This window comes from Xenopus tropicalis, chromosome 10, assembly GCF_000004195.4.
Source record: "Xenopus tropicalis strain Nigerian chromosome 10, UCB_Xtro_10.0, whole genome shotgun sequence".
In the NCBI taxonomy this organism is placed as follows: domain Eukaryota; kingdom Metazoa; phylum Chordata; class Amphibia; order Anura; family Pipidae; genus Xenopus; species Xenopus tropicalis.
The window spans coordinates 48,210,490-48,234,192 of NC_030686.2; the positions used below are offsets into that span (position 1 = coordinate 48,210,490).

At 47.2% G+C, this 23,703-nt stretch overlaps 1 protein-coding gene across 2 annotated transcripts in view; it reads left to right on the forward strand.

Moving 5' to 3' along the window:
* Window positions 1-23,703, forward strand: part of tbcd (tubulin folding cofactor D) — a 115,147-nt gene that overhangs the window by 81,047 nt on the left and 10,397 nt on the right. Inside the window, exons 23-33 of one of the 2 annotated variants that reach the window (XM_031894165.1) lie at window positions 1,645-1,667; window positions 9,155-9,186; window positions 9,552-9,614; window positions 11,416-11,492; window positions 12,637-12,706; window positions 13,988-14,106; window positions 15,335-15,426; window positions 16,808-16,948; window positions 20,865-20,948; window positions 21,038-21,196; window positions 21,500-21,638. In XM_031894165.1, the coding sequence (XP_031750025.1) occupies window positions 1,645-1,667; window positions 9,155-9,186; window positions 9,552-9,614; window positions 11,416-11,492; window positions 12,637-12,706; window positions 13,988-14,106; window positions 15,335-15,426; window positions 16,808-16,948; window positions 20,865-20,948; window positions 21,038-21,196; window positions 21,500-21,638 (999 nt within the window). 2 annotated transcript variants of the gene reach the window in all.

Sequence of the window (23,703 nt, forward strand, 5' to 3'; positions counted from 1 at the left end):
CCTTAGATTTGACAGATAATCGGCCCGTGTATGGGCACTACTAACGGGCCTGCCTGACCGATATCTGGCCTGAAATTGGGCAGATATCGATTGGGCAGGTTCCCGGACCGACTTTGCCTATACCCATCGTTATAATTTGATCGAATTAGCCTGGATTCTCCCAATATCGTCCACCCATAGGTGGGGAATATCGGGAGAAGATCCGCTCGCTTGGCAACATCGCCAAACGAGCGGATCTGAAGATGTATGGGCACCTTTAGATTGCCGGTAATAGGCGCAGTACGTTCCTATCCGACTAAATTTTTTAACCTGCCCGATTGATATCTGGGCGATTTCAGGCCAGATGTCAGTCGGGCAGGCCCGTTGCTTGTGCCCGTACGCGGGCCAATAGGATGCTGAATCTGTCTAAGGGACCCATATCAGCAGCTACAATCGGCCCGTGTATGGGGACTGCAATCTTTCCTGCGACCATTGGTCACTGAATCGTCAAATATGGATGTAGAAACAATAGGAATTCTACCCCTATCTGACATTCAGCACTAAACGCAGATTTTGCTGGGATGCCTTCAACGTCCACCCAATCAAAATCTTTTTGTCCAGCCCGATCAATGAGACGACCAATATCCAAGGCTTTCGCGATATCGGTTACCTCGTCAATCTACCATACATGCACCGAATATCATATGAAACTTGTTTTGTACAATAATATCGGTGCCTGTATGGCCAGCTTAAGGCTGTTTAGTTGCCTGTGGTAGCCGGAAAGTGAACTCATAACCAACTCTAGTATAAGGACCAATGGAGCAGTTCAGTCACCCATAATAGATCTCTGCTGTAGCGGGCGACTAACCACACCAAAATGGCTTTCCACCGGCAACAATAGGAGTCGCTGGTGGAAATCCCTTCGCATTGCTTCGGGTTTCCGCTCTGAAATGCCTTTCCAGCCTTGATTTTTCTTTTCCTATGGCTGCTAAGGTTTTTTTTTTTTAAATGTTTTGTTAGTCTGCAGTTCATACCCCAGTCCAACCCTTCTATTAACCTGTGGGGTGCTGCTACTGAAGGCATGCCTCATGGAGGAGCATCCCTGTCTCCCTCCCCACCTGAAATTTTGGCCACTGCACCATTCTTCTCACCAAAAGCATTACCCATCTCTCTACATATAACAGCCCCTGTCTGTCTTCCTAGCAAGTTTATCAGCCACTGTATCACTACTCTCCCCACCAAATGCATGAACCACTCTGCCTTTCTTTTCCCACCGAATATATCCCTCTGCCCATCTTTCTTATAATGAAATAATGGATATGCTAAGGTTGGAGGCTGATGATTAGAATACAATGCCGCACCAGAGATACCTTCATTGTGTGTGTGTTATGTTCATGTTTGGGGAGCAGGGTGCCCACTTGGGCCAGATCACGGTTTGCAAGCATATTGTATACTTTTCACAGGTATGCAGCACACTGAACCATCATTTGTTGTTGAACGTCCCCTTTATGGTGAACCAATAGACGCTAATCCCTACCATAAACAGGACGCATTTACTTAGTGACTTTCCCATAACACAAATGGTAACCGTGAAATGCTTGTCTATAAGAACTTACTGAAAAATACCCTGACTGAACACACATCCTTTCTTTGGTTTATTTTCAGCTCCAGGAGCGCCAGCTTTACAGGTGAGACTCGCAGACGGCCTTTGTGTAGGGAAGGGAGAATGTTTTCGGCTTGCCATGGTCTGCTGGGTATTCCTCCTCACCCGTTACATCGACCTGTCTGTCAAGGCTGGCGAATATTCTGTGACTATTGTGAATCCTATTGTCTCCCTCAGTAATGGGGTTACAGGAGAGAGTAACGTTAACATGCAAACATGAATATAGTTATTGTCCTATAGAGTTTTATTGCCCGTGGAAATTAACTTTCACAAATAGAATGAAGGAACCATGATCGTTTGTAAAGAAAAGTTGTACCACTCAAATTCCGCTCTATGGTTCCCCATTCTGTATGTGCCCCTCACCTTCCCCTCTGTCTGGGCAGGGTCCCTCTGTGTCTCCCCATTCTGTATGTGCCCCTCACCTTCCCCTCTGTCTGAGCAGGGTCCCTCTGTGTCTCCCCATTCTGTATGTGCCCCTCACCTTCCCCTCTGTCTGAGCAGGGTCCCTCTGTGTCTCCCCATTCTGTATGTGCCCCTCACCTTCCCCTCTGTCTGGGCAGGGTCCCTCTGTGTCTCCCCATTCTGTATGTGCCCCTCACCTTCCCCTCTGTCTGGGCAGGGTCCCTCTGTGTCTCCCCATTCTGTATGTGCCCCTCACCTTCCCCTCTGTCTGGGCAGGGTCCCTCTGTGTCTCCCCATTCTGTATGTGCCCCTCACCTTCCCCTCTGTCTGGGCAGGGTCCCTCTGTGTCTCCCCATTCTGTATGTGCCCCTCACCTTCCCCTCTGTCTGGGCAGGGTCCCTCTGTGTCTCCCCATTCTGTATGTGCCCCTCACCTTCCCCTCTGTCTGGGCAGGGTCCCTCTGTGTCTCCCCATTCTGTATGTGCCCCTCACCTTCCCCTCTGTCTGGGCAGGGTCCCTCTGTGTCTCCCCATTCTGTATGTGCCCCTCACCTTCCCCTCTGTCTGGCAGGGTCCCTCTGTGTCTCCCCATTCTGTATGTGCCCCTCACCTTCCCCTCTGTCTGGGCAGGGTCCCTCTGTGTCTCCCCATTCTGTATGTGCCCCTCACCTTCCCCTCTGTCTGGGCAGGGTCCCTCTGTGTCTCCCCATTCTGTATGTGCCCCTCACCTTCCCCTCTGTCTGGGCAGGGTCCCTCTGTGTCTCCCCAGTCTGTATGTGCCCTCACCTTCCCCTCTGTCTGGGCAGGGTCCCTCTGTGTCTCCCCATTCTGTATGTGCCCCTCACCTTCCCCTCTGTCTGGGCAGGGGTCCCTCTGTGTCTCCCCATTCTGTATGTGCCCCTCACCTTCCCCTCTGTCTGGGCAGGGTCCCTCTGTGGCTCCCCATTCTGTATGTGCCCCTCACCTTCCCTCTGTCTGGGCAGGGTCCCTCTGTGTCTCCCCATTCTGTATGTGCCCCTCACCTTCCCCTCTGTCTGGGCAGGGTCCCTCTGTGGCTCCCCATTCTGTATGTGCCCCTCACCTTCCCCTCTGTCTGGGCAGGGTCCCTCCTCTGTGTCTCCCCATTCTGTATGTGCCCCCACCTTCCCCTCTGTCTGGGCAGGGTCCCTCTGTGTCTCCCCATTCTGTATGTGCCCCTCACCTTCCCCTCTGTCTGGGCAGGGTCCCTCTGTGTCTCCCCATTCTGTATGTGCCCCTCACCTTCCCCTCTGTCTGGGCAGGGTCCCTCTGTGTCTCCCCATTCTGTATGTGCCCCTCACCTTCCCCTCTGTCTGGGCAGGGTCCCTCTGTGTCTCCCCATTCTGTATGTGCCCCTCACCTTCCCCTCTGTCTGGGCAGGCGGTCCCCTCTGTGCTCTCCCCGGCAGTCTCTGTCCATGTAGCCCCTCACCTTCCCCTCTGTCTGGGCAGGGTCCCTCTGTGTCTCCCCATTCTGTATGTGCCCCTCACCTTCCCTCTGTCTGGGCAGGGTCCCTCTGTGTCTCCCCAGTCTGTATGTGCCCCTCACCTTCCCCTCTGTCTGGGCAGGGTCCCTCTTGTGGCTCCCCATTCTGTATGTGCCCCTCACCTTCCCCTCTGTCTGGGCAGGGTCCCTCTGTGTCTCCCCATTCTGTATGTGCCCCTCACCTTCCCCTCTGTCTGGGCAGGGTCCCTCTGTGTCTCCCCATTCTGTATGTGCCCCTCACCTTCCCCTCTGTCTGGGCAGGGTCCCTCTGTGTCTCCCCAGTCTGTATGTGCCCCTCACCTTCCCCTCTGTCTGGGCAGGGTCCCTCTGTGTCTCCCCAGTCTGTATGTGCCCCTCACCTTCCCTCTGTCTGGGCAGGGTCCCTCTGTGTCTCCCCATTCTGTATGTGCCCCTCACCTTCCCCTCTGTCTGGGCAGGGTCCCTCTGTGTCTCCCCAGTCTGTATGTGCCCCTCACCTAAACCTCCACCAATATCTCCCATTTTCTTGAACAGGAAACATGTACCAATATTGATATTTGGGCTATTTAACCCCGTAGCAGTATTTTTGGGCTAAAAAGTGTGAGTGCTGGTGTATCCAACCATCTCCTGTTTCTGGGAATGGGAGGTGGCAGTTTGGTGGCTGTGAGTGCCGGCTGCCCAGAGGAAACCTGCCTTTGCTAGTCGCATGGCCTTATCATGATGAAATGACAAATATGAGCAGATTCCATGCTGCGCTATGTAGGAAATGCCTGGTATGAAGAATTTCTGCTTTATGTACCTGTAGGGTGGTGAAAAATTCTGTGGGAGGGGACTTGTTAGCTGAGAATATTCAGACAGAAATTCACTGGTATAGTTGGCTCCCCGCGGGGCGTGTGTTGGACTCCTGCCTGCATTACTCAAATGCCATCTCGCCCTTATCATAAAATGCCATATTATGGGTATTCAGAAACTTCCCTGTATCACGTGACCAAATGTGCACAAAACAACCAGGTATGTTGAGTCTGCATAGAATGGGGGCCCTTTATGGCTTGTTCCTCTGCCCGGGCAGACACGTGCCATAGCCATACAAACACGCACCTTAGCCATAGCCATACAAACACGCACCTTAGCCATAGCCATACAGACAAGCACCTTAGCCATAGCCATACAAACACGCACCTTAGCCATAGCCATACAAACACGCACCTTAGCCATAGCCATACAGACACGTGCCTTAGCCATAGCCATACAGACACGTGCCTTGGCCATAGCCATACAGACACGTGCCTTAGCCATAGCCATACAGACACGGGCCTTAGCCATAGCCATACAGACACGTGCCTTAGCCATAGCCATACAGACACGCGCCTTAGCCATAGCCATACAGACACGCGCCTTAGCCATAGCCATACAGACACGGCTTAGCCTTAGCCAATAGCCAACAGGGCCTTAGCATAGCAGGCACTTAGCCATACAGACACGTGCCTTAGCCATAGCCATACAGACACGTGCCTTAGCCATAGCCATACAGACAAGTGCCTTAGCCATAGCCATACAGACACGGGCCTTAGCCATAGCCATACAGATACGTGCCTTAGCCATAGCCATACAGGCACCTGGGGCCTTAGCTATAGCCATACAGACACATAGCCATACAGACACGCCCCTTAGCCATAGCCATACAGACACGGGCCTTAGCTATAGCCATACAGACACATAGCCATACAGACACGCCCCTTAGCCATAGCCATACAGACACGCGCCTTAGCCATAGCCATACAGACACGTGCCATAGCCATACAGACACGCCCCTTAGCCTATAGCCATCATAGCCAGCCACAGACACGTGCCATAGCCATACAGACACGCCCCTTAGCCATAGCCATACCAGACACGTGCCTAGGCCATACAGACAAGCCTTAGCCTTAGCCATACAGACACGTGGCCTTAGCCTTAGCCATACAGACACATATAGACACGCCAGCCTTAGCTACAGACAAGTGCTTAGCCTTAGCCATACGCGCCTTAGCCTTAGCCATACAGACACTGCCTTAAGCCTTAGCCATACAGAACGGGCCTTAGCCTTAGCCATACAGACACGCCTTAGCCTTAGCCATACAGACACGTGCCTTACCTTATGCCATACAGACACGCCCTTAGCCTTCAGACACGTGCCTTAGACCATACAGACACGCGCCTTAGCCTTAAGTCCATCTTAGCCATTGCAAGCCATACAGACACGTGCCTTAGCCTTAGCCATACAGACACGTGCCTTAGCCTTAGCCATACAGACACGCGCCTTAGCCTTAGCCATACAGACACGTGCCTTAGCCATACAGACACGTGCCTTAGCCTTAGCCATACAGACACGTGCCTTAGCCTTAGCCATGCCTTAGCCTTAGCCATACAGCATACCTAGCTACAGCAGCCTTAGCCATAGCCATACAGACACGTGCCTTAGCCTTAGGCCATACAGACACGGGCCTTAGCCATAGCCATACAGACACGCGCCTTAGCCATAGCCATACAGACACGTGCCTTAGCCTTAGCCATACAGACACGCGCCTTAGCCATAGCCATACAGACACGTGCCTTAGCCATAGCCATACAGACACGTGCCTTAGCCTTAGCCATACAGACACGCGCCTTAGTACAGACACGCAGCCTTAGGCCATAGCCATACAGACACGCGCCTTAGCCTTAGCCATACAGGACACGGCCTAGCCTTAGGGCCTTAGCCATAGCCATACAGATACATGCCTAGCCTTAGCCATACAGGACACGCGGCCTTAGCCCTTAGCCATACCAGATACATGCCTTAGGCCTTAGCCATACAGGACACGCTGCCTTTAGCCAATACAGACACTGCGCCTTTAGCCTTGGCCAGTAACAGATAATGCCTTAGCCTTAGCCAACATGACACCGCGCCTTAGCCATACAGACACGCGCCTTAGCCTTAGCCATACAGACACGCGCCTTAGCCTTAGCCATACAGACACGCGCCTTAGCCTTAGCCATACAGACATACTGCCCTTACCCCTCCGACTCCCCTTATTATTATTATATGCATTTTATATCTTGTAAACATTGCCAATTTCAGCATAGCCTGTGCTGAGAGACACCATCCAGCTATGCAGCGTTCCACTCCTCTCAGCCTGCCATTCCCTGCAGGGTATGTCCTTAACTGCTGCCTGGAAATGTCATGCAAATGTATTTGAGAAGGAAATAACAACCGAGTGTAAATTCCCTACATTCCAACCAGACTCATCCTTACTGTATTTATATAGAGAGTGTATCTCTTATATCCCTCCAGCTGCAGCTGAACTCACAGAATCCTCAGCGGCTCTTAGTGGGGTGACTGTTACCCCAATGTTTCTATATATCTGTAACCTTGTTATGGGCTAAGGGGGCCCAGCCTGAAGGCCAGTTAGGGGGGGATTTGGGGTGAGTGCTTATTTGTGCCCTGGGTACCCCTGGAACTATAGCGGGGTGACTGTTACCCCAATGTTTCTATATATCTGTAACCTTGTTATGGGCTAAGGGGGCCCAGCCTGAAGGCCAGTTAGGGGGGGATTTGGGGTGAGTGCTTATTTGTGCCCTGGGTACCCCTGGAACTATAGCGGGGTGACTGTTACCCCAATGTTTCTATATATCTGTAACCTTGTTATGGGCTAAGGGGGCCCAGCCTGAAGGCCAGTTAGGGGGGGATTTGGGGTGAGTGCTTATTTGTGCCCTGGGTACCCCTGGAACTATAGCGGGGTGACTGTTACCCCAATGTTTCTATATATCTGTAACCTTGTTATGGGCTAAGGGGGCCCAGCCTGAAGGCCAGTTAGGGGGGGATTTGGGGTGAGTGCTTATTTGTGCCCTGGGTACCCCTGGAACTATAGCAGGGTGACTGTTACCCCAATGTTTCTATATATCTGTAACCTTGTTATGGGCTAAGGGGGCCCAGCCTGAAGGCCAGTTAGGGGGGATTTGGGGTGAGTGCTTATTTGTGCCCTGGGTACCCCTGGAACTATAGCGGGGTGACTGTTACCCCAATGTTTCTATATATCTGTAACCTTGTTATGGGCTAAGGGGGCCCAGCCTGAAGGCCAGTTAGGGGGGGATTTGGGTTGAGTGCTTATTTGTGCCCTGGGTACCCCTGGAACTATAGCGGGGTGACTGTTACCCCAATGTTTCTATATATCTGTAACCTTGTTATGGGCTAAGGGGGCCCAGCCTGAAGGCCAGTTAGGGGGGGATTTGGGGTGAGTGCTTATTTGTGCCCTGGGTACCCCTGGAACTATAGCGGGGTGACTGTTACCCCAATGTTTCTATATATCTGTAACCTTGTTATGGGCTAAGGGGGCCCAGCCTGAAGGCCAGTTAGGGGGGGATTTGGGGTGAGTGCTTATTTGTGCCCTGGGTACCCCTGGAACTATAGCGGGGTGACTGTTACCCCAATGTTTCTATATATCTGTAACCTTGTTATGGGCTAAGGGGGCCCAGCCTGAAGGCCAGTTAGGGGGGGATTTGGGGTGAGTGCTTATTTGTGCCCTGGGTACCCCTGGAACTATAGCGGGGTGACTGTTACCCCAATGTTTCTATATATCTGTAACCTTGTTATGGGCTAAGGGGGCCCAGCCTGAAGGCCAGTTAGGGGGGGATTTGGGGTGAGTGCTTATTTGTGCCCTGGGTACCCCTGGAACTATAGCAGGGTGACTGTTACCCCAATGTTTCTATATATCTGTAACCTTGTTATGGGCTAAGGGGGCCCAGCCTGAAGGCCAGTTAGGGGGGGATTTGGGGTGAGTGCTTATTTGTGCCCTGGGTACCCCTGGAACTATAGCGGGGTGACTGTTACCCCAATGTTTCTATATATCTGTAACCTTGTTATGGGCTAAGGGGGCCCAGCCTGAAGGCCAGTTAGGGGGGGATTTGGGGTGAGTGCTTATTTGTGCCCTGGGTACCCCTGGAACTGTAGCGGGGTGACTGTTACTAATGTATTAGGTCAGTGATCTCCAGCAGAACTACAACTCCTCACATCCATGACAGCATTTAGAATGTTGAGATTTGTAGTTCGGCTGGAAAGTGACAAGTTGCAGGTTAGTGCCACAGACAGCAGCCTACACCTTGAGTTAATCAAATCTATCACTGTGGGCCAAACAGGCCCTTCCCTAGCTGGCAGCATCAGGCAAACAGAGACAACCGTAAAAACCTGACATTTATCCAAAATAGCCCCTGATTTGCATACACTTTGCATGTATTGGGCATCTCATTACACGCAGATCCCACAGCTTGCACTTTAGTCGGGGGGGGGGGGGACTTGTGTGGCTCTGGGCACTGTTACTCACTGCCATAAGCAAACATTTGGGCTCAGAGAGCTTTAATAGTACCGTGGGCATTGGCCCAAAGTCGGATAATGATCCTATTACAGCTATTTGAGCCCAAAGTTTTAGTAGAGAGGCCAGTGTGTGGCTACTTGCCCATGTCTGTGGCCCCCGCTCCTCTGCCCTTGGGAGGTGGTGGGAGTTGCAGTTTAGTGAGACAACTATACAGAAAGCTGCACGTACATCACCTCCCTGACCTGGAATATTGTTTAGTGTGACAGCCCCTAAATAATCATTTTTTATTTTTCCCCTAGGGGCCTGGGTGGGGAATTAATGAGGCCGGCAGGTAAGTCTGTGCATCAGCGCAAATCTCTGCAGACACACAGTTTGTCGTATATGTATCTGCCACCCAGGGGCCACACCTGTATAATAACCCCCCAGACATCCCAAATGGACCCGCAAGATAAAGGGTGCGCAGATCCCAATCTCATTAATCTCACCAGCCTTAGAAATGGGATTTGCTCCCCGTCCCGATGCCCAGTCTGTGGGGTATAAATGGCGGGTGGAATTACTGCTTGTATTCGGGGGGGGGGGGGGAATTAAGGAGATTTAGCAGAAAGCCGGGGATTTGCTTTAAGCTGTAAGTAGAATTATCCTACAGGTGAATGTGCGGATCGTCTGTATGGCTCCTAATCCTCTCTTCCCTTGCAGTCTGCTGCTTAGTGGAGAAACTTTCACTCTCCCAGTTCCCTCACCCCGGAGAAGATATTATTGGTAAGTGGAAGCGTTGTATTGTCTCGTACTAATGCTATGTTCCACGGCATCCATTTTAAGCGCCCCAACGTGGTCAACTGTTTCCTTTGCCCACTGGGCCTGTACCCTTAGGGGGGAGCCGTATGCTGTGCTGGGTACCGAGGGCATCGCTGTGTGGCGCATAGAAAATCACTGCACTAAAGCCTAAAAATGAATCTGGTTTGAAATGCTGTACTATATACACAGACTTCACAGTACATGTATCGGACCCCTTATCCAGAAACCCATTGTCCAGAAAGTTCAGAATTACGGAAAGCCCATGTTCCATAGGCTCCATTTTAATCAAATTATTCACAGTTTTAAAAATGGTTTCCTTTTTCTAAGTATTAATAAAACAGCACCTGTACTTGATCCCAACTAAGATATAATTACCCCTTATTGGGGCAGAACAGCCCTATTGGGTTTATTTCATGGTTAAATGATTCCCTTTTCTCTGTAATAATAAAACAGTACCTGTACTTGATCCCAACTAAGATATAATTACCCCTTATTGGGGCAGAACAGCCCTATTGGGTTTATTTAATGGTTAAATGCTTCCCTTTTCTCTGTAATAATAAAACAGTACCTGTACTTGATCCCAACTAAGATATAATTACCCCTTATTGGGGCAGAACAGCCCTATTGGGTTTATTTCATGGTTAAATGATTCCCTTTCTCTGTAATAATAAAACAGTACCTGTACTTGATCCCAACTAAGATATAATTACCCCTTATTGGGGGCAGAACAGCCCTATTGGGTTATTTCATATTCATGGTTAAAGATTCCCTTCTCGTGTAATAATAACAGTACCTGTACTTGATCCCAACTAAGATATAATTACCCCTTATTGGGGCAGAACAGCCCTATTGGGTTTATTTAATGGTTTAAATGATTCCCTTTTCTCTGTAATAATAAAACAGTACCTGTACTTGATCCCAACTAAGATATAATTACCCCTTATTGGGGCAGAACAGCCTATTGGTTTATTTAATGGTTTAAATGATTCCCTTTTCTCTGTAATAATAAAACAGTACCTGTACTTGATCCCAACTAAGATATAATTACCCCTTATTGGGGGCAGAACAGCCCTATTGGGTTTATTTAATGGTTAAATGATTCCCTTTTCTCTGTAAAATAAAACATGTACGCTGTACTTGATCCCAACTAAGATATAATTACCCCTTATTGGGGCAGAACAGCCCTATTGGGTTTATTTAATGGTTAAATGATTCCCTTTTCTCTGTAATAATAAAACAGTACCTGTACTTGATCCCAACTAAGATATAATTACCCCTTATTGGGGCAGAAAAGCCCTATTGGGTTTATTTAATGGTTAAATGATTCCCTTTTCTCTGTAATAATAAAACAGTACCTGTACTTGATCCCAACTAAGATATAATTACCCCTTATTGGGGGCAGAACAGCCCTATTGGGTTTATTTAATGGTTAAATGATTCCCTTTTCTCTGTAATAATAAAACAGTACCTGTACTTGATCCCAACTAAGATATAATTACCCCTTATTGGGGCAGAACTGTCCTATTGAGTTTAAGTACAGTTTAAATATTTTTTTCTTTAGCAGACTTAAGGTAGGAGATCCGAATTACGGAAAGACCCCTTATCCGGAAAACCCCAGGTCCCGAGCATTCTGGATAATGGGTCCCATACCTGTACCGGCCCAGAGGTTCAGAAGCCCTATATGAATAATTATTTTTTTCTACATACAATTTGGCTTTTTAAGATTCTATAAATCGGCGGGGCCTTTACTCGCGCTGTTTTGCAGGGGGGTGGCTGTGGCTGATCACTAACAGTTTAAAGAGCCTTCACCTGTTCAGCAGCACCGCCAGGCAGAAGATCAAGGTACCGTTCTTGTGCGCTTATCGGGGCATTCCATCTCTGGGCATTTGGGATTTTAAATGGAGGGGTTTATCCCCCATAAGTGGAGGAACGTATTGCATTGGTCACGGGGAAAAGAAGACCAGGGGATCCTTCCCAAATTGTATTCAAGCAGAAGTGGCCGTAAATAATCCCATTATCTGTTCTGTAATTCAGCAGGAATGAATAGCCACACTGATTATAGGGGGGGGCTCCACTCTGGGGGAGGGATTATAGGGGGAGCTCCACTCTGGGGGAGGGATTATAGGGGGAGCTCCACTCTGGGGGAGGGATTATAGGGGAGCTCCACTCTGGGGGAGGGATTATAGGGGGAGCTCCACTCTGGGGGAGGGATTATAGGGGGAGCTCCACTCTGGGGGAGGGATTATAGGGGAGCTCCACTCTGGGGGAGGGATTATAGGAGGAGCTCCACTCTGGGGGAGGGATTATAGGGGGAGCTCCACTTGGGGGGAAGGAATATAGGGGGAGCTCCATTCTGGGGGAGTGATTATAGGGGAAGTTATTTCTGTAACACAAGTACCATGAATATCCTTTCTATATTTTATCCTTATAATGCACAAGAGCCATGAATATCCTGTAAATCAGGGCTGTCCAATTGGAGGCCTGTGGACCGTATGTGGCCCTTCAGATCATTTTTATGGCCTCCAGTCTCCTCAGAGGCTCCATAGACTTCACTATATGAAATCATTTTAATTCCGTTTGGCCCTCCAACATGCTGTACGACATATAATTGGCCCACGACATATAATAAGTTGGACAACACTGCTGTAAATGATACCCTTATAATGGGTTACTTAGTGATGTCATTTCTGTCACATGACTCACCAAAACTTGTGTTTTATAATAAATAAAAAACCCATGTTAAAAAAATAGGATATTAGAAGTCTCCTCAGGGTTCGCTGACCTTGTGTCACGTGTAATAACCTTAAATTTAGCAATAGGGGTGTGTTATTCATGTATATTACAAATATAGAAAATAAAAATACAAAGGTGTTTCTAGAGGTTCATTTAAAGCCAGACTTTCCCTTTAATCATATAATTTTTATATAGAGTGTGTCTGTTATTCTCTTTATACCGCGCTAATCCTCTTGTTTTGGTTGGCCGACAGGAAGCTGCTGTGTCAGCCCTCTCCACCCTGTGCCAGGAGTATTACAAGGGACGAGCCGCGGCAGCCCATGGTATGTGATTCACTCTTATATCCCTAAACCTGCAGTGCCTGAAATAGCACCTTCCCAAAGGGCAGCACCCATATAGCACCCCGGCCCATCCTGTGTTACCCCTCCCTGCTGCAGCCAAACAGATTCTGTCGCTCGTTATGAAAACATCCACAGACTTTATCAGGTCATAAAAACATATGAGGCAGAAAACAGAGGCCTGTAAGGGATGGAAGCAATGATTTGCACCCTGCCCTTGTGGAATTCAGGGTGTTCCCTGCCTGGGTTGAGCAACGCTTAGTTTGAAATGGCTTGTACCTCAGGGATAGACATGTCAGCTGAACCCTCATACAGTCATATCTAGTATAAATAAATCTAAAGCAACTGGACTTGTTAAGAAATCATTAAAGACGTTTCACTACTCATCCGAGCAGCTTCTTCAGTTGAAGAGTAGTGAAACGTCTTCAGTGATTTCTTAACAAGTCAAGTTGCTTTAGATTTATTTATACTAGATATACCATGACCTGGATGAATGAAAATCTTCATAGTCATAACCTCATACAGTCACTTTCAGGGTATCCATTGCAACAGTCCTGGCCATAAAGCAAGGCAGGGCTGCTGTATCTTCAGCAGAAAGGAAGCAGCAACACTCGAGCAGGCACTGACCCCAGAATGGACTGGTGAAATGATAATATAGGTGTCTGTGTATATTGCCTGCACCTTCCATTCCTTCTTGGCCAAGGCAAACAAGACATGTTGTGGATCTGTAAGTTTAAGGGTAAATATATCCACATTTGCAGTATGCTTTTAGCATTCTGATATAATAAATAGGAAATGAGATGGTCAGAGGTACCAAACAAAATGATTTTATAATGATAAGTGTCACTTTAGGTTTACATTAATTTGCCTTACAATAAACATGCACGGCCACCAGAGGGCAGCAGAGTTCTGTTATTATCAGGGGCTGCATGTAGTGTGCAGTACAGATGTATGGACTGAGAAGGGGAATATTTATTTAGTGAATGGATCTTTACCCAATTTTTCCACCAATGCTCTGGTTGAATCTGTGTTACCAGATCGTTTGGCCCCTGGACCAACACCAGTGGGTTCCAACTTGTCTGATAGATATCAGGCTGATTTTCCACATGATATTAGTAGGACCCCAAGCCAGCCCAGATATGCTCTTTGGGGCTCCCCCCTTGTACTGAACCTTCTGTATATTTTCTCTCTGATTTACAGTAACTGAGCCCCTGTTTGTTTCCTGCATTATAACTCACTGCCCCCTTTTCCCCATGTGATTTCTAGATGACCTAGTGAAACAGTTCACCTCGGAGCTGCAGAGCAGTGAAGAAATGGTTCGCTGCGGTTTCTCTCTGGCCCTGGGGGCCCTTCCGCAGTTTCTACTGAAAGGCAGGCTCCAGCAGGTAGGTTGGAGTGGGAAGGCAGTCTAGGAATAGGGCCTGCACCCACAAGCAAACGCCGGCTTATCATGGTGCCGCCAGCTAACAGCTGACGTGATGAAACAATTGCTCATCTGCTGAACAGAAACTGGGCCGCACACTGCTCTGAACTCTCTGGTATAGGCCATATATATGTATTTATGTTACCAGGCATGACTGGGTGCCAAGTCTTCTAGGAAGCCCCTAGTGATGCTGGGAATTCTATGAGCTGTTCATTAATGGCGGCTGGGATCACTCAATAACATTTCTTTTTGCACTTTAAAGGAACAGTGGTAAAATGGCTAGACTGCACAAAATAAATTAGTTAGGTAAAAACAGAATCTATAAATACCGAAGTGGGCAGATGTCTAACATAATGGCCAGAACACTAATTCCTGCTTTCAGCTCTCTAACCTCTTAGTTAGTCAGTGACTTTAGGGGGGGCCACAGTTAGTTGGTGAGGACGCAGGTCAGATTCAAATGCAATTTAACTGACAGGTATGTCCCATATGGCCCCGCCCTCAAGTTACTGACTGCTAACAGCTTAGAGAGCTGTAAAGGAGGAAGTAGTGTCCTGGCTATTATGTTAGACATCTGCCCACACCAGCCTGTATAGATTACATTTTTGCCCAACTAACTATATTGAAAATATTTTTTATTTTGCGCAGTCTATCCATTTTAACCAATTTTCATTTTTACACTGAACTGCTCCTTTAGGGTAAATACACACAGAGCTACTAGTAGCAGCTACTTGTCACGGCTACTAAAACAGACAATGCTGATCATTTACTCATAATTGTCTCTATGTGTGTTTAGCAGAGGGGATTTTTTGGCATTTTGTAGCTGTCACAAGTAGCTGCTACTAAGTCGCTCTGTGTGTCTTCACCCTTAAGGGTGACATGTTTCAAAGTAAGACAAAGAGTTCCCAGGCACCAGTGTCTTAAATATATTTATTTATAAAGGGTAAACCTGTTCTGTGCTTAGTGAGATAATGGGCCTGATCCCCCGTTTCCTTTTAGAATCCCTGCTGTAAAGCAAAACAGGACTGCTGTTATTACCAGCCAGTTACATAAGCATCAGTTCAGCAGAGATTGGCTTTGCAGACTACTGACCCCAAGATTAATGCATAGGATATGTACAAACATTACGGTGCCGGTTGTATGTGCATTACATGTAGCAGAGCGTGCCGTCACACTGACCCTTTCCCTTACAGGTACTGGGCGGCCTCAGGAGAGTCACCAGCATTTCTGGGAAAGATGTCGGCTTTGCGGAGTCCAGAAGGGACGCCCTGAGGGCCATCGCTCAGTGAGTTCTGCCTCTTTGCTTCCATGTTAGAATATATTCTGTGTGTTTGTACCGCCTGTCAGCGACTCCACTCTGATTGGTGGTGCTCTTCCTGGCTCCTCCTCCAGTCAGTGGGAGTAATTACAGAATAAGGTTTATTTCAGGTTGTTGGTCATAATTAACTAACAGCAACTCCAAACATCCATAGGCTTGAAAGTGGCTTCCCGGGTGCCCAACATGGTGCCCCTGTTTGCCCCTAACACAATACTGTAGGCTGCCCAGCCAAGTTCCAGTTCAGAACTATTCCCCTCTCTCATGATTAAACAATCTCTGTGTCTTTCATGACGTTCCCTGTGCCCTATGTACCTACCTCTGCCCCTAACTGAGGGTAGTAATATGGTGGGAAAGGACTCAAACCTACACCGGTGCCTCTGATGCCAAAACCCCCTGGCCCAGCTCTCGTGGTGTTTCCCACCATTCCCATCCTGAGGACACGGCTCCAGCAGTACGTGTATGTAAGATGCCAATAAATGACTTGATTACATGCTCCTATTAATAAGCTAAATTTAGCCTTGCTGCTGTGAGGTCTCTATGTGCCCTATAAAAGCACCGCAGCAATTACACGGGCCGTGCCCAAACCACCCGTTCTGCAGGTTCTTCCTTCCCAGCCGGCTGGGCCATGGCACAGAGCAGGGATCCCCAACCTTTTTTACCCCTGAGCCACATTCAAATGTGAAAAGAGTTTGGGAGCAACTGAAGCATGAAACATGTACCTGGGGGTACCAAATAAGGGCTGTGATTGGTTATTAGGGAGCCCCTATATGGACTGACAGCCTATAGAATATACAGTTTGGCAGTACAGCTGGTTTTTATGCCTCCAACTTGCCCCCAAGTCAGAAATTCAAAAATAAGCCCCTGCTTTGAGGCCGCTGGGATCAACACCCAAGGGGTTGGGGAGCCACATGGACCCTAGCAACTAGATAGCCGCCAAAATTCCAAACTGGAGAGCCACCAAACAAAAAGCAAATAATTAAAAAACACAAAAAATGAAAAATGAAGACCAATTGCATCAGAATCCCTCTACATCATGCTAAACATTAGTTTAAAGGTGAACTTCAACTGGGTAGATTTGCCATCTAACCATGATAGTATCTAGTTACCAGTGTATTGTTTGCACTCTGCACTAGATTCTAATTGTAAGTGTCCATGCAGGATGTGTTACTTACGTTGATATCCCTAGCAACGGGGAAGTGACATGCGTAGGCCCAGGCAACTTGCATTTATGCTGACAGCCACAGACCAGGGGCCACAGCCCATCTCTAGTGCCCCCCCTGCTTACCTACTGACTGACTACATGCTGGCACCTCCTTGCTCATAGTGTCACCCCTCTCCCTTTATCCAGGGTGTGCCAGACTGTTGGGGTGAGAGCTGAGGGATCGGCAGAGGAAGCGGTGTGCAGAGAGAATATGGCCCTGGTGTACAACACCCTGCTGAACTGCATGAACGACTACACGACAGACAGCCGAGGGGACGTGGGAGCCTGGTAATGTCAATCCAACATGGCGCACTGTCGTTCTGTATAGGGGGAAGTGCCAAACATGATTGTATGCTGTTCTGCCAAATCATTCCATAGGAAAGCCATAAGATGTGGCCTTAGGTTGAAGGCACATGGGGGCGATTAGTAGCCGGTGTAGGTGTGGCAATTAATCACCGCAACTTTTTGAAAAGTCGCAATGACTAATCGTTCCGTGTGTTTTTGCCCTTAGGGTGAATTCAGCAGCTTATCTGCCCGTATATGGGCACGAACGACGGGCCTCCCCGGCCGACATCTGCCTGAATTTGGCCAGGTTTTATTTTTCCGTCGGATCGGGGACCGCGTCAGCTCGTTGATGTGGTCCCCTAACTGAAGGTGCCTATACCCGCCATTTTAATTCTATCATTTGGCCCTAGGGGCATAACGAGCAGATCTCACAGTGTATGGCCCCTTTACACTATAAAATCTCAGGTATTTTAGCTCAATATCTTGCAGACATTAACTAATTGTGCTCCTCCTGAGGGGACTATTCCATTGGTTAGGATCCTGGACTAAAGGAATGCACATCAGCTTTGCATAATGATTGGCTGAAACGTAAAGCACCAATCCCAGAAGTCCATTGACTCAAAAACTTATGAACTAAAGCTCTAGGGTCCCAATTGTTTCCCACCCAAGTAATAGGACTTTGTACTGCGCATGTTCCACTTCTCTCTGCCTCACAAGGAACTGTTAGCTCGTTAGACAAGCACCTCATTAGACTAAAAGGCTCTTTAAAGGGGTGGTTCACCTTTCAGATAACCTTTAGTACTAATGTACTACTCCTAGAACATTTTCAGTTAGTCTTTATGATATATTTGTTATAGTTTTTTGTTTTTTAATGTGCCGCTTTCTTCTGATACTTTGCAGCTTTCAAATGGGGGTCACTGACCCCGGCAGCCAAATCCTATTGCTCTGTGAGGCTCCAGTTTTATTGTTATTGTCACTTTTTATTCCTTATCTTTCTATTTAGTCCCTCCCCTATTTATTTTCCTTGCTAAGGTAAGCAAGCCCCTAGCAACCAGATAGCTGCTGAAATTCCAAATAGCTGAAAAAATACAAACAATAAAAAATGAAGACCAATTGCAAATTGTCTCAGAATATCACTGTCTATATTGCATTACTTTCAAGTTGAACAACCCCTTTACCCATACTATAGTTCCACTGTGTTCCCATTGGCTTCTCACTTTGACTTTGGCTTGTCCTCTTCATAGAAATCCCTTTCCAAGCTGTAGCTGAACATAACTCACTGTCAGAGGATGTGGTTTAGCAGCTGTAGGTGGAAACCGATTGGACCAAAGAATCATCTCTAATATAATGTTAGTTCCAGGGGCCGGAATCATTTCCCTGATCTAAAAATTACAGTTCAGAACTTTTCTCTTCTCTCGCCTCGGACTGTGGTTTCAATCTGACGCGAGAGACACATTCTGTGAAATGTACCCGCCGTAGCCTAAAGGTGTTTGTGGTGCAGCGGCTCGGGAAATACAAAGAATCGCACAGACGTCAGCAGTTGTGGTAAAAGTGATTTGCCTGTGACTTGGTAAATCCAACCGGCTGATTTATTGCACATGTTGTGGGGTAAAATGGCTGTAGGAAGAGGGTTCCGGATACATAGAAAGCCCAGGGGTAATTAACTACACAGAAAAGTTCACTGCTTAGTATGCGGTGGGATTTCGGGGCTCCCAGGGACCCCTTTATTTCAGTAATCGTTGTCACAGAAATTCCATTTAGAATATGGAGAGAGCAAGTAACCCTTTGCCCCCTGTTACATGCACATCAGGCATTCTGGGAAAGCTGTTCCTGCAGGATATGGGATGGGGCCTGTGGGTGTCTAGATGTTCTACTGACTCTGAAACTCTGCCACTATCTTTAATGTTGTTGGAAGATCAAACCAATGCAAGTTATAGATTAGCCACCAGGGGGCAGTCAGAGGCTAGTATTTCACAAGTAAAACACCAACTCAGCTACAAAAGATGATATACAGATTATTAACTTTCCTGGAATCTGTCAGTTCATCCTTATTGCCCCCTGTTTCCAGTGACTGTGCATCGCTCCGCAAGGGCAGATCCGACATTGCAGCCCATAAAGCTGAGCCCTTGGATGCCCTATAGCCTCTAGCGTTACCCTGTTAGCCAGCTCCTATACTGCAACTGTATATTAGTATTTATCCATATGGATGGGAGCTGCCAGATTTCTTCTTTTAAGATGGCCATACACGGTTATATTGCCAGACGAGCGGATCTTCTCCTGATATGCCCAACTAAGGTGGCCATACATGGGCCGACAGATTGGGCAGCTTTTCTGCCTGTGTGTGGGCACCCCCGACCAATACCTGGCCTAAAACTGCATCAACGAGCCAATACGGTCCCTGATCCAAGAGAAAATCAAATCTGACTGATTTTAGGCCAGATATGGGTTGGGTAGGCCGGCAGGGGTGCCCCTACACGGGCAGATAAGGTGTAAAGGGCCTGAAATCCGCCCGCGTATGGCCCCCTTTAGACACTCTAATCACAATTGCCCCTTTCTCTCCCAATAATGGCGCAGCCCCCCTAGCAGCCACCCAAAGCCGAGGCTCAGACTGAGTTTAGTGTTAATAAAACAAAGGCAAAAAATGCAGTTATCCCAGATTTGTGCTCTCGGGTTTCATAGGAGCTGGCAGGCAGACTGAGTGTCATCCGCAGACATTCATATCCCCATAATCCCCAGGAATGATAATACCCAGCAGCTTCCCCTTATATATGAACTATTGACATCGGTGTGAGGCTCTCAGGTGCCCCCCCGACCCCTGCACTATTCCCCTACCCCCATATCCTTCCATTGGTTTAGCTTGCCCTTATCTCCGACAGCCATGTTGTTCTAACCACACTCGGAGCTTTAGGGAATTACACTGGAGAATCAATATAATCAACATAATGCTACATATGCAGCACTAATTAGTCATTAATGCACATGTAAAGGTGCCACGATGGGCTTAATGGTCACATAGGTGAATAAACCCAGTGATTGGCTCCCCCACCAAGGTGCCACTGCCGTTACCTCTCAGCTGGCTGATACCCAGAAGGCCATGGGCCAGCAGTAAGGAGTTGGTGTTTCCATAGACAGCCAAGTAGGGCTCAATGACTTTCCTGTTGTCTTTCCCAGCGAGACATTCGCTCATCTGTCTGTGGCCACTGGGGGGCCCCGCTGGGCTGTTTTTGAGACAAGCTTTTCCCTCAGGCCTGAATTGCACAATAATACAAATAAAACTTATTAGCAGGAAAGTGACAGGGTGACAGCCCAGAGGCCCATGAATGAGACAGCTTTGGTGCATTGTTAGTACCAGCGGGAATGTCACAAAGCCAAAGCTCTCATCCTCTCATAATGAGACAATACGGAGGGGCCGGAATGGCCACTTAGCTGGGCCTTGAGGTGTTGGATTGGCTTTCATTTGAAGGGGCGGTTCTCTTTCGAGTATGTTATAGAATTGGCCAATTCTAATCAACAATTGGTCTTCATTATTTATTTTTCGTAGTTTTTGAACTCTTTGCCGCCTTCTTCTCTTTGCAGCTTTCAAATGGGGGTCAGTGACCCCGGCAGCCAAACCCTATTGCTCTGTGAGGCTCCAGTTTTATTGTTACTTTTTATAACTGTTTTTCTATTTAATCCCTTTCCTATTCATATACCAGTCTCTCATTCAAACCACTCCATGGTTGCTTAGGTAAGTTGGACCCTAGCAACCACATAGCTGCTGAAACTCCAAACTGAACTGAAAAAGTGAAATAACTAAAAAAATATATACTAGAAAATATAAGGATAGGCCATTGAGGGGTCCTACTGGCAAATGCAAGCTCTCTAATACTCTCATGTGTTATAAGGAATCCTTTGGCTTATTGTCCTGTTTATTGGCCAGGGTGCGGGAGGCAGCGATGGCCAGCCTTCAGGATGTGACGCTATTGGTTGCCCAGACTGAGGCAGATCTGCTGGACCCTGACTTGTAAGTGGTACAGATAATAAAGATATATATATATATATGGAAGGGTCGGGAATCTGTTCAGTGACCACATATCTGCGATTGTTTTGCAGTGTCCAGCGGATGATGTGCGCCCTCTCCCAGCAATCTGCCGAGAAAATAGACCGGTACCGAGCCTTTGCCGGATCTGTCTTCCTTAATCTGCTTTACTTCAGTGACCCGCCAGTCCCACATGTCCCACATCGGGAAGAACTGGAGAGGATATTTCCCAGGTAACCACTTCATCTGCCTTTCTAATTGGTTCCGCTTCAGATTTAACCCCTATATTCCATCAATCCCACCACCTACACATTTTGTCACTGGGTCCTAAAGAGCATGGGATAGTCTCGCTGACCTGGTACATTGAAGCCAAGATTCATGTTCCATGACTTAGCGAATCAGGCTTGGGGACTGAATATAACGTTGCACATCATTTGGATGTTCCAGATAACAATGCAGGGCCCTGGCCGGATGGACAATATTTACATAAGGGGAGAGTAGAGCATTTAATACTAAGCAGTATTTTGTCTGAACAGAACGCAAGCGGAATCCCTAAACTGGAACGCGCCCTCGCAAGCCTTTCCCCGGATCACCCAGTTACTGGGATTAGCCACATATCGGTACTATGTACTAATGGGCCTGACGGTGTCGGTGGGAGGACTTACTGAGTCTACGGTGAGTACCCCCAGCCCTTTGATACATTACTTACAAACAACCAATAGCCTATATTTTCTACACCCTGAGTATCTCTGCAGTCAGATAGTGTGAGAGCTCTGGGTGCCAGTCAGAAAGGCTTTGTGCCCAGGTTTATGTCAGGGGGGTATTGGGCAAAAGGGCAGACAGGGCAATCCATCTCACTGCCTTACAGGTTCCAGTCCTGCAGAGGGCGCAGTTGGGCTGCTTCCATACTAACAGCAGTGTGCTTGGGAGAGTTGGGGGGGTTGCGGGGCAACTATAACTGTAGCACCCCAAGCCTTCAGTAAATTAGGGAACGTCGTCTCTAATGGGCTACATGGGCAGGGGTCCCTAGGTACCCTCTTAAAGGGTTTACATTAACTTTTAGCATGTTACCCTAACAACTTTGCAATTGGTCTTCGTTATTTTTTGATACTTTTTGCCTTCCACTTTTACATTATTCCAGCTTTCAAATGGGGGGTCACTGACCCTGACAGCCCAAAACTATTGCTCTGGCGCTTACAAATGTAAGAATATTGTTACTTTTTATTACTTATCTTGCTATTCAGCCCCTCTCCTTTTCATATTCCAGTCTTTCATTTAACCCACTGCCTGGTTACTAAGGTAAACAAGACCCTAGCAACCAGATAGCCACTGAAATTAAGAACTGGGGAGCTGCTGAACAAAAAGTTAAATAAGTAAAAAAACACAAACAATAGAAAATGAAGACCAATTGCAAATTGCCTCAGAATATCAATGTCAGCATCATATTAAACATTAATGTAATAGCTAAACAAGTCAGTGATTGTAACGATATCTCACTGTGTGTGTGTTGTGCCAGAGCTGTTTGGCGCGTGGCTAATACTAATGAGACGGCGTCGGCCTATAGAAAGCCCCAGATTGCCGTTAGCTCGCTCCTACCTAAATACACTTCATTAAACGGCCCCTTTCCTACACGGAGCATCGGGAAGTGTTTATAAAACCTGGAAGCAGTTATCCGGGGGCAAAAGCAGGATCAGCGCAGGGAAAACTCACATCCAATTATTTCATGTCACAATCCAGGCAGCAGCAGCTTTGTACTGTATGGGCCCGAATAGAACCTAAACATACTGACTGCTGGGAACTGGCCTACTGAGTGTAGCAAATGTAGCTAACTGTGTATGGGATCTGTTATCCTGAAACCTGTTATGCGGAAAGTTCCAAATGACAGGAAGGCATCTCCCATTGACTCCATTTCATTCAAATAATTCTAATTTCCTTTTCCTCTGTAATAATAAAACAGTACCTGTACTTGATCCCAACTAAGATATAATTACCCCTTATTGGGGCAGAACAGCCCTATTGGGTTTATTTAATGGTTAAATGATTCCCTTTTCTCTGTAATAATAAAACAGTACCTGTACTTGATCCCAACTAAGATATAATTACCCCTTATTGGGGCAGAACAGCCCTATTGGGTTTATTTAATGGTTAAATGATTCCCTTTTCTCTGTAATAATAAAACAGTACCTGTACTTGATCCCAACTAAGATATAATTACCCCTTATTGGGGCAGAACAGCCCTATTGGGTTTATTTCATGGTTAAATGATTCCCTTTTCTCTGTAATAATAAAACAGTACCTGTACTTGATCCCAACTAAGATATAATTACCCCTTATTGGGGCAGAACAGCCCTATTGGGTTTATTTCATGGTTAAATGATTCCCTTTTCTCTGTAATAATAAAACCAGTACTTGTACTTGATCCCAATAAGATATAATTACCCCTTATTGGGGGCAGAACAGCCCTATTGGGTTTATTTAATGGTTAAATGATTCCCTTTTCTCTGTAATAATAAAACAGTACCTGTACTTGATCCCAACTAAGATATAATTACCCTTATTGGGGCAGAACAGCCCTATTGGGTTTATTTAATGGTTAAATGATTCCCTTTTCTCTGTAATAATAAAACAGTACCTGTACTTGATCCCAACTAAGATATAATTACCCCTTATTGGGGGCAGAACAGCCCTATTGGGTTTATTTAATGGTTAAATGATTCCCTTTTCTCTGTAATAATAAAAC